Raw genomic sequence first — 17,095 nt, forward strand, 5'->3', positions numbered from 1 at the left:
CCAAGTATTACATACATCTCTCTAATCCAACACCTCCAAAGAAAAGTTACTACATGTTTCCACCAATAACTCCACATTCTAACATTTAATCTTTATTTAAATATTATTTTTAATAATTTGTTATTAATTTTTCGTTCAAAAACAAAGTAATTCATCAAATTGAGAATATAAAAAGTTTAAGTTTTGGAAAGAAGTGCATCGTCTAAAACTATGTTTTCACTGGTATAAATACATATTTAATCACTAAAATGTGAAAAAATAGCTAACTTTAAAAAATGATTTCATTGTGGAAATTTATTTAAAGTTTTCTAAGTTTGACAAGGATTTTATGGTTTGAAAAATGAAAACTAAATCTGTGCGTTTTGTTTTTCTATTGAATGAGAGTGTTGGGCAAGGAAGGGATGAAATTGACGCAAGATTTATGACAGCCAAACAAATGAATTTGTTTTGATTTTGTCTGTGTTTGCGTGTTGTTGAAGATTTGAAGGGTAAAAGCTTGACCAAGTCTTTCGCATTGGGAATGACCTATGCGTCACGCTGCATGTTATACACTCTCTGGACGAAGAATAGTTATGGTGCATGCTCAAATTTTAAAAAATGCTATATGTTGACAGTATTAATACGTAATAATGGATGATTTAATTAGGTAATCACTTGATTTTTTTTTCCAACAAATAATACTGGAATAAAAATCGTATTTTAAAATTTTAGAAAATACAGAATTTTACTTTTAAATTAGAATTGAATTCATTCATTTAAAAAAAAAAAACATATTTTATCCTTGGTATAACTGAGCTGTGCTTGAATTTTTTTTGAAATAGATAAAAAAACGCGCGCTCTTTCAATAAAAAAATAAATAAACTATTAAGCTCTGTTTTTTTATCATGGCCTTCAGTTCTTTGTTGGAAGACACTAAAGGTATTAAAATCGCTAATAGCTTTCCTCTGTTATTGAAAATGATACATTAATTAAAAAAAATATCGGCAATCTATCTTTTAGTTGTTAATGTGTTTTTTTTGTAAATTTGTTATTTTTTTACTTTAGGAGAACAAGTATTTAAGTTTGCATATTACACGAGAAAAATGTTCAAAATGTGTTACTTGATTTGAATATTCTCCCATAGAAAGTATAGGGATTTTTCTTCAAGTTACAGAATGACAAGGACTTATACAAAATACTTACAGAAGTTATTAACAAATAGTTAACGGCAAGCTTTTAAACCAATTTTTTATTAAAGTAGTCTAAGTGCCCCTTTAATTTCATTTCTCATACAATGACAAGCATATAAGTATGACTCCAAAATATAATAAAAAAATAACTTTTAGAATTTAATGTTAGTCCAAAATTCTACATTAAAAAAAATTAATAAGATAACTAGTATATAAGAAAAACGGCTCATAAATCTATTAAGGAAAACAGTATATAAAAAAAGCGACTCATAAACCTATACAAAAACAAATTATTAGGATTTAACGTAAGTCAAAACTCCACATCCGCATCGGGTAAAAATGAGTAAAATCATTGTTACATAAATAAATAAAAGGAACTTAAAAACCTATTGAGAGAAAGATTGATAGGATTCATGTAGTTTAAAACCCCACATTTGGTAAAAATAATAAGATGATTAGTATATAAGTAAAAAGACTTATAAACCTATTTAGGAAAAGATTGATTTGATTAAATGCGAGTTCAAAGTCTCACATCGGCAAAAAATAAATAAGATGACCGGTATATAAATAGAAAGCCTCATCCCCTCATAAACTTAATGAGATGATTGTAAGAATTCAATTTATACAAAGTCTCATTCGTTAAAAATGACCCAAAAACCTATTGTGGGAGAGATTGTCAGGATTCATTAGGTGTGAAGATCCACATTGAGTAAAAAAAACCCTTCACACTCAATTTTTTAATCTACCAAAATCAACCAGCAAACAATGACCTATAATACGCAGGACACATACAAAAGAACTTTATTCTGCCTTGTATTATATTAGAAAAAGAACCTGGAAATGCAAGGTCGAGCAAACTAACGAGAAAAAACAGTCGTTAAAAAATCAACCATCGAGGAATGGAAAGGAAGTCAGGGTTGAGGGTAGTAAGTAAAGAACAAAAATCACATTCCAGGACGATAAATGTAAAGTGAAAAGGCAAAGACTATCTTAAATTATTGAGAAAATTCATGGATGCCAAATGACGCTAAATCAGATCCAAGACATTCATTCCAGTTCAAACCCATTAATAATAACATGTGAGTGAATATAATAAAAATTATTCTCTCCCAAAGGGGGCAATCCCTACTCAGATGACGACAGATGGTCCCTGATAATCTGGCCGAAAATGAATAGAAGTGACTGGATGCTATTACCGAGATTATTAGACAGCGGCTTTGCCTTGTAAGGATGCCCGAGCAATCTCTAGAGCCTCCTCCACTGTAGTTGCGTTTTGAAGTTTGGCTTTGTCAATCAGAGGTTGATTTCTGGCGAGTTTAGGCAGGAGTTGAAATTCCTGAGTTAAAAACAAAAAATCAGCATTAGGTTTTCTCTTTCAATGATCCCACGTCTATTGAAATGAATTCTCAATTATATACGACTAGTTCTGAATATAAATTCTGTAATTTACTAGTGTAGTATAGAAAGAGAACTTAGTCTCTACTTAGATAAACTTCTATTTAAATATAAATACTATGAGTGAGAAGAAAATGAGATAAAAATGGTTTGAGCTTTTTCCATAATCAAAAACTAACAATTAGTTAATTTTTATAGAACCTCTCTTTTTTTTTTCTAAAAGTTTAACTGTATATATTGATTTTAGCTTACAAGAATTAATTCAACTTTCTTAACTTCTCCTTACCAAAGAAATTGTACAAACTGAAACAGAACCAAGCTAACAAAAATAACTGCTGACCAACAGTGTTATCGTGTTGTGTACACATTTAACGATACCAATAAAAACGAAAGCAACTTTGCCGATTTTTCGTAAACATGCCATAGATTATGGCAAATTAACTCCATTAAGTACCTATTGTATTAGGATACTTGCAGTATTCGATAATTCTTTTCATAAAATATCAATTTTACGTCTTATCTAAAAGTATAAGAAATGCAGAAAGACTGACCATGTAGTGTCTATCTTTCTGCTAGTGTGTGTGTCTGTGTATAATTCTAATAATATCAATTACACTGTAGAAAGATAGTGGCAACTAGCAAGTACCTCGGGGCTCCCACTTTCAAGAAGAACTCCTTTCAGCTTACCTGTGCTCAAGTAATCATATTCTTTGTAAGAGTAATTCAAAGATCAAACAAGCATATGTATGCATTTAAACGTACACATTAAAGCATTACCAGATTCAATCCAGAAGGTAGCTATTTTAGGATCAAAATTTCCAACTTCAACTGTTTCTCCGACTGTCCAAAGAAAAATAAATGGTAAGAGTAATAAGAGAAATTTAAAAGTTGATAAAAGAAGCAAATACTGGCGATAATATTTATTTTTAAGTAATATTTACCATTGTCTCCAAAGAACTGCCACCATACTTTCCTAGGGCTTCCTTCATATTCAAAAATCCTCGAGTAGAAGTATGGAAGATAGTCATACCTGAAAATTCATTAAGTAAATTCAGAAAATCAGCTGGCGGAAAAAAATGAACTCCAAGGATAAATGACAGGAACATATAATCCCATGTACGTTTGAGTTTGTGCGCTGAGTAATGCTTTCACACAGTGCTGTGCAGAGCGACGAGCATGATCTACATGTTCCACTCGAGAGATACGGTCATAAATCTGTCCGGTTTTCCATAAACTCATATGTCAGATGAAAAAAATGAAAAGATATACATAAACTGATCCAATTCAATGCAAATCACGAACACCAAACTAAAAGCCAAAAAGAAAATAACAAAAAACCAAATCAAGTGAAATAGTTGAGAAGTTTTTATTGAATTGGATTGGAATTCGTATGTGATTTTCAAAGCCAATCCAAACCCAAGTCAAGCCCAAATTACGTGTATATATAATTTTGTTTATGAAATTATTGTACTAATATTTGTATATACCTACTTATTTTGTTCATAATTTTTTTAACTATTTTAAGTCTAATTATATTAATATTTTATAAGTGTATTAATTTAGTTAGCTTGAATTTTGTATTTTTATCTTTTCAAACTATAATATTGTTGTGGTTGTTGTATCTTTTGTTCTCTGCTATTATATCACTTTTATGTTTATGCTGAAAAATAGGTTTTGACTTTTGATAAAGAATGGATAGAAGAAACAAAATATTATATACAGTGTGCCAAGTCTAAGTCTACAAAGAGAAGTAAAAATTTGTGCATGCATTCGTTAAAATCTCAAACTGCTAAATATGTAATCAATGTAATCCTTATAAGGCTTGATTTGGCCGGTAGTTATCCTAAAAAACAGTTTTGTAGGATTGAGAGTTCCCATGCCTAAATTCTAGTAATGTAAAATTTATGTATAAACATGTATCTGCAACTTTATATAAACTTCATATTATTTTAACCCTAGATTTACAAGTTGGATAATGCGGTGCCTATTGTCTAACAGGTCGATATTCAATACACTGAATAAGTATTTTTATTATATTTATTAAATAGTATGTGTTACATAGGAGGAGACTAAAACCACATAACCAATCCAATCCAGTCTATAAGAAATTGGACTGGATTAAATATTGTATTCAAATTCATCCAAAAATACTTTCTTTTCTTTTGCCTAAAATATATCTAATCCAAACTGTAAATGCTCCAACAATGAATTGATAAAACTTCAAAAGCAAAGTTAATTTTGTACCTTTAAAGGGAAAGCTGCTACATCACCAACAGCAAAGATTCCTGGAATGCTTGTCCGGAACAAACCATCAACCTGAAAAAAAAAAAAAAGCTATTGATGCATTTAGACAAAGTTCTTCAACCATTATTTTGGCTCCCTCCAAGTTTCTTCTGCAAATGTGGGTAGTATCTCTAATAAACAGAATGATCTCCGAGAATTGATGATTAACATGTTTAAAAACCTATGCTTCATTCACCGGAAAGGGAAGACATAGATGGTCTTGCCCATGCACAAAAATAGGGTTCATTATAAGACTCTTAGTCGTTAGTGTTTCCTAATCTTTTTAATTTTTTTTCAAATTATTGTTATTAATTGGCCTCACCTGTATACCACCAACATCTGTATTTAGGCCCACCCTCTCAAAGGGGCTGACAGCAGGTTTAGCTCCGATGCCTATGATAACCTGTGAATCAGAAGAAAAAGTAAAGAGAAAAAAAAAAAAAAAATCTCTACGTTTTGTCCTTCTTGCCTAACGTAGATTTAAAACCTCAATTCTTTCTCTTGTAACGCATGCATTACAGAAGTAAATTTGTACGGAAATGATCTTCAAATATTAAAGAGTACTTAAAAATGTAATTACTGTATCTGCTTCCACCACAGATCCATCTCCAAGTTTCACACCAGCTACAAGTCCATTAGAACCAGCTTCCAAATTTTTTATGGAGGCACCCTGGCGAATTAAGATTTAAAAAAACAAAAAAGGGAAAGGTTTTCTCAAACCCATTACTACCTAATAATTATAGCAATGGAAAGAATTACAGAAATGGAGAAAGAGGAAATACCTTTAAGATTTTGACTCCATTTTTTTGGTAGAGTTCTTCATATCTCCGGGAAAGAGAAGGAGTAAACAGTCTTTGCAAAAGTTGATCTTCCGGAAATATGATCTACTTTTTATGGAAACACATATTTGCAAGTCAGTCGGCCAAAACTTTACAAAAAAAAAATCTTATAAAGGGTATGCATAAAAGTTCAACTCATGCGTTTGTCTTAACTCATGTCAATTTATTAGAATAGGAGACATCTATAACCTTATGTATCTACAGTTGATGTTCCTCCAGCCAATACTGTGTACCGATGATGTTTTTCGATTAGTAATGTTTATTGTCGATGTTTTTCTGGCAAGTACTATTTGTTGACAACATTTTTCTAGTGAGCTTATATTTTCATCGAGCTTTTTCCAACTAGCCTTATTGTTCATCATGGATATTTTTCCAAAATGTTTGTTTTCTTCTCCCAACAAACTTTTTCTGGCCGGCATCTGGCACTACTAGCATTGCCCTGTTGCGCAATGACAATTTTTGCTCTCTGAAAGTTGTTGAAACCTCATAAGACTTGTTGCTTCCCAGTAGTGACTGCACTCTCCAAGCATTTTTGCATTCTGGCAGCCGAGGTGCTCTTTAAGCATTTTTGCTCTCCAACAATTACCATGTTCTCTAAGCATTTTTGCACTAGCAGCTACCACATCCTCTGAGCAATTTTGCTTTCTAACAACTTTGGTTTTGCGTAGCTATTGTGTCGTCCAATCATTGTTAACAAGTTTGAGTCATGGTACACACATTACAGCCTGAGGAGTGTTAAAGATATGATTTTAAGGGAAGAAACGCACTAAATATTGTTGTCACTTTGATAGAGAAAATCATGTCCAGGAAATATCTACTTGCTTTGTAATTATTTACTGTCATCTTCAGCAATCAACTAGCTGACATGTTTACTAGGTCCCTCAAGGGGTTTTGTGTTGATGATATTTCTAAAAGGTTTGTCCCATATAATGCTTCAACTTGAGGGAGAATGTTAAAGGTGTGATTTGACAACACTAAATAAGGAGATATGATGTGATTTGGTAGAAAAATATTTTATCAAATATTTTTTATCATTACATGTTAATTTTGTTCCTTGTTATTGTATCTCTTCTATATTATAAATAAGAACACACAACATTCATTATCTTTCTTCTCAGTTTCTCTCTTCTCACTATAGTACTAGAGTGGTAACATCCTCCATCACTGTTTTGTTACTAATCCTTTCAACAAGGGGTATACTAGTCTATAAGATAAACGAATTAGAAATGAAAGTAGAAAAAGCTAATTGAAAAGCAACAGTCATATTTCTAATCCCCAATATAACAATAAAAAGTGAAGAGTTTTATAATGAATTCATTGAATTTTTTGTATGGCTTAACCAACCCTTTTGTGGCGATTCGAGGGTAGTTATTTTACACATCACAAAAAGGAATGTCATGCCTGATCCAATGTAGACATTCAACAAAACAAGTTAATGCAAGAAATTTTAAATGACTCCTAATTATGAATTCACGATTCATCACATACAATAAAATTTACTTAACGCAAGACATTTTAAAGCTTTGTGTAGAGAACCAAAATGCAAAACTTCTGTTGGCATAGATGAACACTTAATAGGCAATAACGGAAGTCAGAACAAGAACTTTTCACTTCAAACTATAAAATAGATAATGAAAAAGGTGCAGAATAAACACATACCGTGGTATCAAGATTCCAACCAACAGCAGCAGCAGCAACCTCCATTCCTATATAACCACCTCCAACAACTACAACCTTTTTGCTTTTTCCTGGAAGTTAAAGAAAACAAATGAAACAAATCATAATGACGAACCAATTGCATGTCCTATTGTTTTTTTTTCTTTAGGCTGTATTGATATGTTTCTTAAAAGCAACCTTACAACAAATGTAAAATATTTGTAACTTTTCTCAATTTGTATGAAAGAACTCTTGACAAAGATTATGATAGAATAATATATTCATGGTGAAAATATCGTAGAATTGGAAAAACCACAATTTGAATACCTACACCAAACGATTGTAAGAATTGGAACGTGCAAGAGATGCTCCACTTGAAATGTGAAAATCAATCAAATTATTCATGTAAGAGGGCATAATAAATTACCAATGATAAAATCAGTGCATCAGCATCTGCAACATTCCGGATATAGTGAACACCAGGTAGGTTTCCCCCAATTTTCTCTGGAAACCTTGCATCAAGAAATCAACAACTCAGATTTTCAGCACCACATTGTACACAAACATAAATAGTGAACTAAAGTAAATAAACCAACACCTTGATGCTGTACATCCTGTTGCGATAATAAGCGAACCATACTTCAGAATTTTTCCAGAATTTGTTGTCAAAGTTTGATTTTCAATATGAATATCCTTTACTGGATCTTCATACAACATCTGGACAGGAAAAACAAACAGCCTAAACTCTTCATCTCACTGGCTTTAAATGATGAGAACCAAAAGGAACGCTGCCTTAGACAGCTACATTATACAAAGCTTTACCATTCTATTTCAAGCAATTTTACGTTCATTGCACCATGCGCATACTTAAAGTGTGTGTGTGGAAACCAGTTTGGAGCCTTATGTACAGAACTTTCCGCTTTCCAAAGCAGCAAACATAATAGAATAGAAGAGACAGATTGGTCTTCAGTTGAACTCAACTGAATTCCAAAAACAAACTTAACAGTGTATGCAAAGCAATCTTAAAATTTTTCTACTCTTTATTTTTGAAATCCCTACCCTGATCAAACCTGTTGCAAAACGATTCCAACAGCAAAATATAGAGTTACCTCTATCCCATTCTCTTTATACCACTCTGGAGTCTGCCTCTCTCCACCGGATCCAACACACGTGTGAAAACCCTAAAAAGACATATAAGAACTATCACAGACAAGAAACCATAATGTGAAGCCAGGGAACAACAGTACAGAATGGCAATAATAGCATAATAATATAACTAATTGAAGAGTATATATGAGCACCCCACCACCAAAGCCTTATTCTAGATGAGGTCCGTTAAATGGATCACACGATGCAATCGCATTTTATCAGTAACTAAGGGAAAAAACTCTTACAGGGAGACGCGCTGGTTTCTTATCCGGCGGGAACAAATACGCTTTCGTCAGAGCAGGACGCTCGTAAGGTGCATATGGCTGATTCATCGAATTCAACGAAAAATCATAAATAACAACAAAGAAACAGATCACGTTCAAGTTCAAACTAAAGAAACAGAAATTGACACACTGAAGCTAGAAACTATTAAACCTCTTTGGTCACAATACAAAGGCGTCCATCCGCCAAGCCGTGCTCGACGAAAGTGCGTGCAGCATATCCCGCGGAATTTCCACCGCCAACGATCACGTACCTGCTCCAACAGAAAATGAAAACTCAAAATCGCGTAATAACTAAAATTGAAAAAAAATAAAAAACAGTGATATGCATGAATTAAGAGAAGCCGTACTCGCGATTCTCATTGGCGAAAGCGGCGTAGCATCTTCTGAATTTGATTGAAGTGGAAGAAGGAGGAACTGGAGTGAGAAAAGGACGTTGCGGACGCGCCAGAGAGAAACCGTGCTTGAGTGATAATGAGTTTGATATCGCGGCCATTGTGAGTCTACGAGCTGAAACAGAAATCGGTTACGAGAGAAAGCGACAGTACAATGCAATCAAATACTCCTACAATAGAGGTCGAGTACCTGAAGGAGAAGGCATGGATGCGTTGTTTATAGGTGAAGCTTATTATAATAATGATAAATTAATTATTGAAGGGTAAGTTAGTGTTACTTAAGGTGGCTCTAGTAGAGGTCCAAGGGGCATGATGTCTGTTCAAATTAAGAAGTGTGTGCGACGGGAGATGGTCAAATTTGTTGCGTTTTCTCCATTGGAGGTTATCGCCATGTTCATTCTGCTGGTGCCCAGTGTGTCCTTTCCCAATAGACTAATACGACGTCGTAGAAGACGAGAGCATTTTGTTTCTATACAGGGCCCAGCCCATTTTGTAATCACTTAAGGTCAGTTTGCCCGTCGTTACACAAAGCATCAACTTTTTTACTCTTTGCACCCTCCACAACATTTAAACGGAGATTCAGGAAGAAACAGCCTTATCTATCTAGAGACGCCACAACTCATGGGCTCTGTCTTTTTTTGTTCCTGTTAAAAAGTAGTTTTGTAAATTGTCTTTCAATATTCAAAACAATTCGTATTTCTTTTTAGAAGAATTATAAATATATACTTCTTAATCTTCTTACACCTATTTAACAATTGATAAAAATTATTCTTTTAATTTTTCTACTTTATTCATTTTAATTCATTTTATATTTTTTTTTAATGGTGAATAGAAGTTGAATAAAAAAAATGTTATTTAAGTATATCATCACTTTTTTTATTATTTAAAACACTTTAGTAGGTTCTTCGCGGTCACTTTGAAAGTGTGTGAAAAAAAATCTGAAAAGTTTTTTCAATGATAATATTCAAGTAATAGAACACTTTTTCTTTAACAAATATAGAAACAATTTCATAACTTGTTAAATTGTTTGAATTACTTAATTCGTGCATTTCGAATAGAAATATTTTACTGTACATTTGTTATCAAGTATTTAACTCTCCTAATTTTTGAATAAATAAATATTTAAGTTTAAATTTAAGTTTGAATTTAAATTTTATTTTAATTAATCTTAAACTTTATCTTATTTACAAATAAATATTTTGAACTTTTATTTTATTCCAGTTATTTTTTAAACTTTATTTTAGCTTAAGTAGTTAGTAACTTTGAGTCAAATAATTCACCGTATTTTTGTTATTTGGTTTAAGACATTAAACTTTTTACCTGAAAAAAACAAATTTGGGAAGTTTTTTTTCTTCTAAAAACTATATCAATTGTTCTCTCTTTCTATTGTTCTCAAATGCTTATGCTTACTTTAAGAAAACTGATATTTTCCTCAGTAATGATGCCTAACGTTAACATGATCGAAAACTAAAAACTCGTATGCGTATCTGAGATGTGATGTATCAAAGAAAAGTTTTTATTTTGTTCCTATTCTTCGATGTCAGTATGTTACTAAGTGTTTTTTGGAAAGAAAAATAAAGAAATAAAGGTAAGACGTGTAGTGATGTCTTGCACGTCTAAATAATTCAACCTAACATCCTTAGTTGTGGGAGTGTAAGTGCCCGGTATATGCCACTACGCATCCATAACTTTTCCTTCTTTTATTTAAAACTACTTTGCTTACTTTACCTTGCAAATTCAATACATTTTTTAGTTACTATATACGGTGACATCTTTGTAGTACTGAGCCGGCAACTTTTTTTAAACGCATACAGTTCATCTTTTTCTACATTAAAATGTTATAAAATAATATTTTAAAAGTAAAAAACAAACAATTAAAATTTATCTTAAATTTCCAATCCTAAAATGTGTTATGTTTTAATGACTGTAAATCATTATATGTTATACATAAAATAAATAAAAACTATAGAGTTTATTATAACTATTTTTAACTCATATTAAGGATATTTTTAATTGATTGCTAAAAAAGTATACTCACGTTTAATGTACATATATTAAATTTGATGAATATTATACCTTTTTATACTAAATAACTATTTTAGTTTGTGTCAATAGTATAACGTTGAAAATACTGACTCACTTGTACATAAAATAAACACCAAATAATGGAAGAATCAATTCCCATATTATGGGTAATGCTTTTTGGTTATTTTTCATTAGATTAATTATGTTAAATTTATGAGAAATTTGAGAATTTTTAATTGTGTTCTTAATAAATCTTTATGATATATTAAGTAATCAACAAATTTAAATATTTCAACTAAATTCTCACGGTTAATTTTTTTTTGTTAACTTAGTGATGTAATTGTTTAGAGTGATTGATATGATTATTTTTTTTCATATCACCGTTGTTGGTTGTCAGTTACATGTAATTTTATTATTTTAAAAACTTTATAAATTATAATTTTATAATTTATGATTTTATAATTTTAAATTTTTATTGTTATATTATTATATCGTCATATCATCATATTGTCATATCGTCATAACGTTATATCGTTATATCATTATATTATTTTATTGTGTTATCGTTATATTGTCATGTTGAAATATTGTTATATCGTCATATCATCATATTGTTATAAAATATCAACATATATAACTTGACAAAAAAATAAATCAAACATTCAAACTATTTAAATATTATTCAGAACATTCTAGTATTTAAAAATACCAAATTGTGAACCTATATAATTAAAAGTGGTAAATAATTATAAAAAAATAAAATAAAATAAAAAATTGTAACAAAAATTAATAATGTTTTTGTTGGTGGGTCAACCCACATTCAACATAGCTCAAACCCATTTAACTCGTGGATTAAGTAAGTTGAGTTCAATTCAACTTACTTTTGAAAAAATAAAATTTTCTCAACCCAATCCGATTCAAACCTTTGGTGAGCCGTTGGTTCAAAGGTTGGAACTCATTTTGACATATCTAGCCATATGGTCTTATCATTATATCGTCATATTGTCTTATCATCATATTATCATATTTATAAAATTTAAAAATTTAAAAATTATAAAGTTATATATTATAAATTTATAATTTATAATATTTTAAAATAGTAAAATTGCACATGACAATAATTAAGCATGATGTCTTAACAAGATAATATCCACGGTCAGCCACTTAATGACCATATCACTGAGTTAGCAAAAAATGTTAAGAGCGAGAATTCAATTGAAAAATTTAAATTTATTAAGTGCTCAATAAATTATAAAAATTTATTAGTGACTCAAGTGAATGTTCTCAAATTTATCGAATATTTAAAACATAACTAAACCTCTCATGTTTATTATATTAAATTATTTAAAGAGAATAAAAGATCAATGAATAACCAATCTTAATGAAAATGGTTATCTTGAAGACATTAAAAAATCTATTTATAAAAAGATAAAATGTTTTAAGATTATTTGAAATATTAGGAAACTTTAGGTGTTTATTTAAAAAAAAAAACGGTAGAACTAAAAATTAATTGGTATAAACTTAAAACTCAAGAGTTATGTTTGTGAATAAGATAAACTTGGAAGATGAATCGAAACATATGCGAGGTTTACGATATTTATATATGTAGTAAAGGTTTAAAGTAGTTGCTTTTTTTTCATTATAAATAAATAAATGAAAGAACTCCACTAGATCAAAATACTAAAACAAAAGATCATCCAATTGTAATTATGGTCAAAACATGATACTAAAACCAAAGAACATACAAATTGTAATAATGATTCTAATTTTATGGCAGTGTTGTGTGTCGAAATTGAACTAAAAAAAATATTATCCTATTTTATGCGTTTAACAACGTCCTTTGACAAAATATGTTACGTCCCTTGACGAAATATGTTCGTGTCTTTTCATGTAGATTTAACGAGATCGTGTTCATGTAACATTTTCAATTGTTGTAATCTGATGTGTGATTGCAATTAAAAGTTTTATTTGAGTCTCACTTTTTAACTGTGACTAAGTGTTGGTGCCCTAAAACATTTTTTTTTTGAAAAGGCACATTAACATTCTCCTTAATAGAAAGAAAATGAATTTTTGACAAACATTTTATTGATAAATTTGACAAAATTACGAAATGGAGTAATTTTTATTTTTTGATGGAAGTTACAAATATAAAATAATAAAGTTTTAAAATTTTAATTTTTTAATTTTTTTTTATCAAAAACGGTTGTTTACCAAAGTCAAACAAAATTTTATAATAGTATATTTCCCTTAATAAAATATGAGATTGAAAAACTATAACTGTTGGCTTTATATTTATAGTTTGCAAATTACACAGTTAAGGATAAACAATTACAAGCTTTGGAATATAAATCGTTGCACACACACACACACAGAGTATCATGTCACGCCTGCGCAATATTTAATACAGATAGATCAAAATTAAGTGACTATAACCAATGGTAAGAGAAATGTGTACATAATTTACACAGTTTTGAAATATTTGAAAAGAAACAAAGCAAGGATCTAGGAGTGGAGAGTTGGTGATTAAAAAAAGAGAAATCGTAAAGGTATGATAAATATAACTAATTTTTGTACAATTAAAAAGTATGAAATGAATGAGAAATAGAAAGAAAAGTGATAGATTAGTAGATATCTATAGGGAAAAAAAAAAAAGAAGAAAAAAAAGGTTAATTAAACGGCGGGTGCAGACAACTTGCCAGCTTGGTCCAAGACAACGAGAAACTCGGCCCTGCTCCTGACAATCCTGTGAAAGACCTCCCTAATCTGCTGCTGCATGGGCTCCAAGCCTTGGTCCATTTTCTTACAAATTTCGGCCAAGTCCTCAACGTTTCTCTTCATCTCATCCAAACGCTCCGTTTCGGGGGGAAACTGAAAGGAGTCAGCGAACTCAACCAGCGACTGCGCCAGCTTCTCCATCCTCTGCATCTCCTCCAACAAACCCACGTTGCCCTTCTTCTCCTTCTTCTTCCACTCCTCCGCGATCTTCTCCTGCAACCCGATCAAGGGCTGGGCCCAGTTCAATTGCCTGGGCAGGGGAAAGTGCGTCCCCAACCCATTCCTCTCCTGGCATGGAACCGCTGCCACAAAAGCCCACATCACGAACATCAGCACAGTGCTCATTATGTAAACGGGCTGCGCCAATCCCGACGATTCGGCGCCGCGAGGCGCCGTCAGATTCGACATCATCGCGTGGATCTGTTTCGACGCCGACCAGTTCCGCGCCATCGTCCACGATAGCGCCCGCACCCGGTCCTTGCTGTTCGACCCGGAGTTGTTGGTGCGCCGCCCGAAGGACCGGTTGCGCTCGGTCCCCTTCGCGTTGGCGTTGTCCTCGTGCAGCATGGCGGCGATGAGGGCGGAGAGCGCCTTCTTCGCGCGGCGGACCTGGCCGTCGCCCAGCGGCGTCACTTCGAGCGCGTCGACGACGATCTCGGCGAGGCGCTGGAGGTTCTTGACGGCGTCGAGGCCGAGCGCGACGGCGTTGCAGAGGTCGAGGGATTTGACGAAGCGGTCGAGGAACTCTGGGAGGAGCTTGTCGAGCGGCGGCTTGGCGATCTGGGAGGGGTCGCGGCCCATGAGCACAACGGCTTTGAACTCTGCCTCGATGCAGAGGAGCTCGTCGAGGAGGCGGCGGAGCCAGGAGATGGAGAGGAGGGCGTCGCCGGAGGAGTCCTCCGTGGTGGTGGATAAGAGTTCGGAGAAGCGGTCTCCGACGTGCTTCTGGAAAAGTTCGAGGTCTTCCATTTCTTGGTCGTGGGTTCCATCCATGGACATGACTTGATTTCTACGTATGCTTATTCGGCCCAGAAACGAGCCTTGGTTCTCTGTTGTTGCAGGCATTCTTTGCTTTTTGCTTTTGCTTTGGGAGTGGATGATGATGGGTCAATGGAGAAAACAAGGTGTTGAGAAAATGGGAAGAAGAAGAAGAAATGGAAGAAGTCAATGGGGATAGGGCGTCAGTTTTGGAAGTTATTTATGCTGTGTTTTAAGCCTCACACCGCACCCTTTCTCTTCTTTTTTTATTTCTTTTCTTTTTTAGTCCCTCATGTCTTCTTTCTTTTCTCTTTTTTCCCACACTGTCCCTCCCTCTCCCCCATCCCCCACAATTACAACACCAAAACTGGAACCATTTATTACTCACCGTTACAATTTTATTTCTTTTTTGTCAAATCAAAATCGCATTTTACACCTGTCACTGAAAGCAACCTAGATAATAATCAATTAGATAGATAAACACGGTTCTATTCTATTTCCCTCACTCCATCTATTCAACTTCGTTGACTTCAGTCTTCTCTAGTTAATATTTTCATTTTTCAAACAAGATTTGTATGTAAAATTTTCATTTATTAACAATGTATACGGATTTTTATTATGTAAATATCTTTTTTTTCAACTTTTGTAATAGTGCACTTACTAGTAGTAACTTAACCATTATTTCGGTAGTTCGTTTTAAAACTTTAACTGAAAATAGATTAGTTTAACTTCTAATAAAAACAGTTCATTATTTATAATTTAATTTTCATATAATAAACTTTTTTTTAATTTTATTCAATTTTTTTAACAGCCTTGGTAAGAACTGTATCTTGCGAAGAATAAAACTATATTAATATTAATATCCAGAAAATAAATTTCAACTATTTTTTTATTAGTTTACACTGTCGAACTGAAAGATAATCAACTCCTTATCATACTAAATTTGACATTTATGTTTCCGTTATTTTATTTAATTTGTTTTTATGTTAACAGTTAAATTTAATTATAGACGTAATAAATATTACGATTTACCAAACAAAATCCGTCTTTTTCTGTGTGAATATATTCTCCATTTTATAGTGAGAATAGAGTATATTTTGAAATGCATAAAATTGTAATAATTTTAGAACGGGCAGAATTATCGTGGAGTAATTAGTTACCTTTTTTTTAAATATCCTGTGGTGGTTATAATGTATAATATTTACAAGTGATTGAAAGTTTCAACAATGGATATTTTTTTGAATGTGACTCAACTTAATTAGAACACCAACTAATGCTGAAATGAAAGAAACCACCTAATACTTAAAATATTAAACTTTGTATGTGACATCACCACCACTATAATGAAATCATAATATATCAAAGTCATTGACAATCCTGCTCTTTGTGAAGTGTTGTGAGGAATTTTAAAAAGTAAAGAGTATGAAATGTTCTAGTTTTATCCATTTTGATTATTAATTAATGTTTTCAAAAAGACAGGTAACAAAGAGGGAAAGTTTCGTGCGTAGAAATCTACGGATAATGATACTTTAATATATATTTTTTACTTATTTTTAATCTATTATTTTAATTATTATTAGATAATCGTATCATATTACTAAAAATAATTAAAATAAATAATCATGATTAAAATAATAGGTTAAAAAATATTGCGTATCTTAAAGAATTTTATCATTGTCAATACATTGAATTTGAGTGAAGGTTGTTTTAAATTCATTTACTTTTTACACATTGTGTTTGAATAAATTATTTTAAAAATATTAAAATTTAATTTTTTAATTTAAATGAAGTATTTTAATTATCATTCAACAAAAAAATTTAATCATTACATAGTTATTAATAGTTAAAAATATTAGTCTTTAGAATTTAGTTTTAGGATTTAACATTTTTTAAATTGATTTTGATTTTTTCTTTTTTGTTAAAATTGATAAAATCTTTTTTATTGAAATTAATAAAAATAATTCTCTACTAACGACAGTTTAAATTATTTTTAATTGATTTTGATGGTAATTACTTAGATTATAAAATTATATTTATCACATTTTTAGTTGAATTTTATTTTCGTTAACTTTTATGAGTATAAGTTAAAAATTTTCTCAATCAATATTAATAAAAAAAACTTATCATAGTTAAATGAAAGTCTTTATAGT

At 31.6% G+C, this 17,095-nt stretch overlaps 2 protein-coding genes across 2 annotated transcripts; both read right to left on the reverse strand.

Annotated features, from left to right (window-relative positions):
* Positions 1-2,133: 2,133 nt before the first annotated feature.
* LOC114179951 (monodehydroascorbate reductase, chloroplastic/mitochondrial) lies at positions 2,134-9,580 on the reverse strand. Its single transcript, XM_028066469.1, has 17 exons — positions 9,358-9,580; positions 9,123-9,282; positions 8,927-9,026; positions 8,737-8,814; positions 8,452-8,523; positions 7,941-8,059; positions 7,771-7,854; positions 7,346-7,436; positions 5,630-5,731; positions 5,428-5,517; positions 5,170-5,250; positions 4,809-4,880; positions 3,685-3,779; positions 3,506-3,594; positions 3,342-3,404; positions 3,211-3,251; positions 2,134-2,505 (listed from the first exon to the last, which is right to left on the reverse strand). Exons 1-17 carry the CDS (start codon positions 9,371-9,373, stop codon positions 2,374-2,376), a joined length of 1,485 nt encoding a protein of 494 aa, XP_027922270.1. The 5' UTR covers positions 9,374-9,580; the 3' UTR covers positions 2,134-2,373.
* A 4,051-nt stretch (positions 9,581-13,631) lies between these two features.
* Positions 13,632-15,348, reverse strand: LOC114176072. The gene has a single exon (XM_028060981.1). It carries the CDS (start codon positions 15,030-15,032, stop codon positions 13,863-13,865), a length of 1,170 nt encoding a protein of 389 aa, XP_027916782.1. The 5' UTR covers positions 15,033-15,348; the 3' UTR covers positions 13,632-13,862.
* Positions 15,349-17,095: the final 1,747 nt, after the last annotated feature.

This window comes from Vigna unguiculata, chromosome 3 (assembly GCF_004118075.2).
Source record: "Vigna unguiculata cultivar IT97K-499-35 chromosome 3, ASM411807v1, whole genome shotgun sequence".
NCBI lineage: Eukaryota > Viridiplantae > Streptophyta > Magnoliopsida > Fabales > Fabaceae > Vigna > Vigna unguiculata.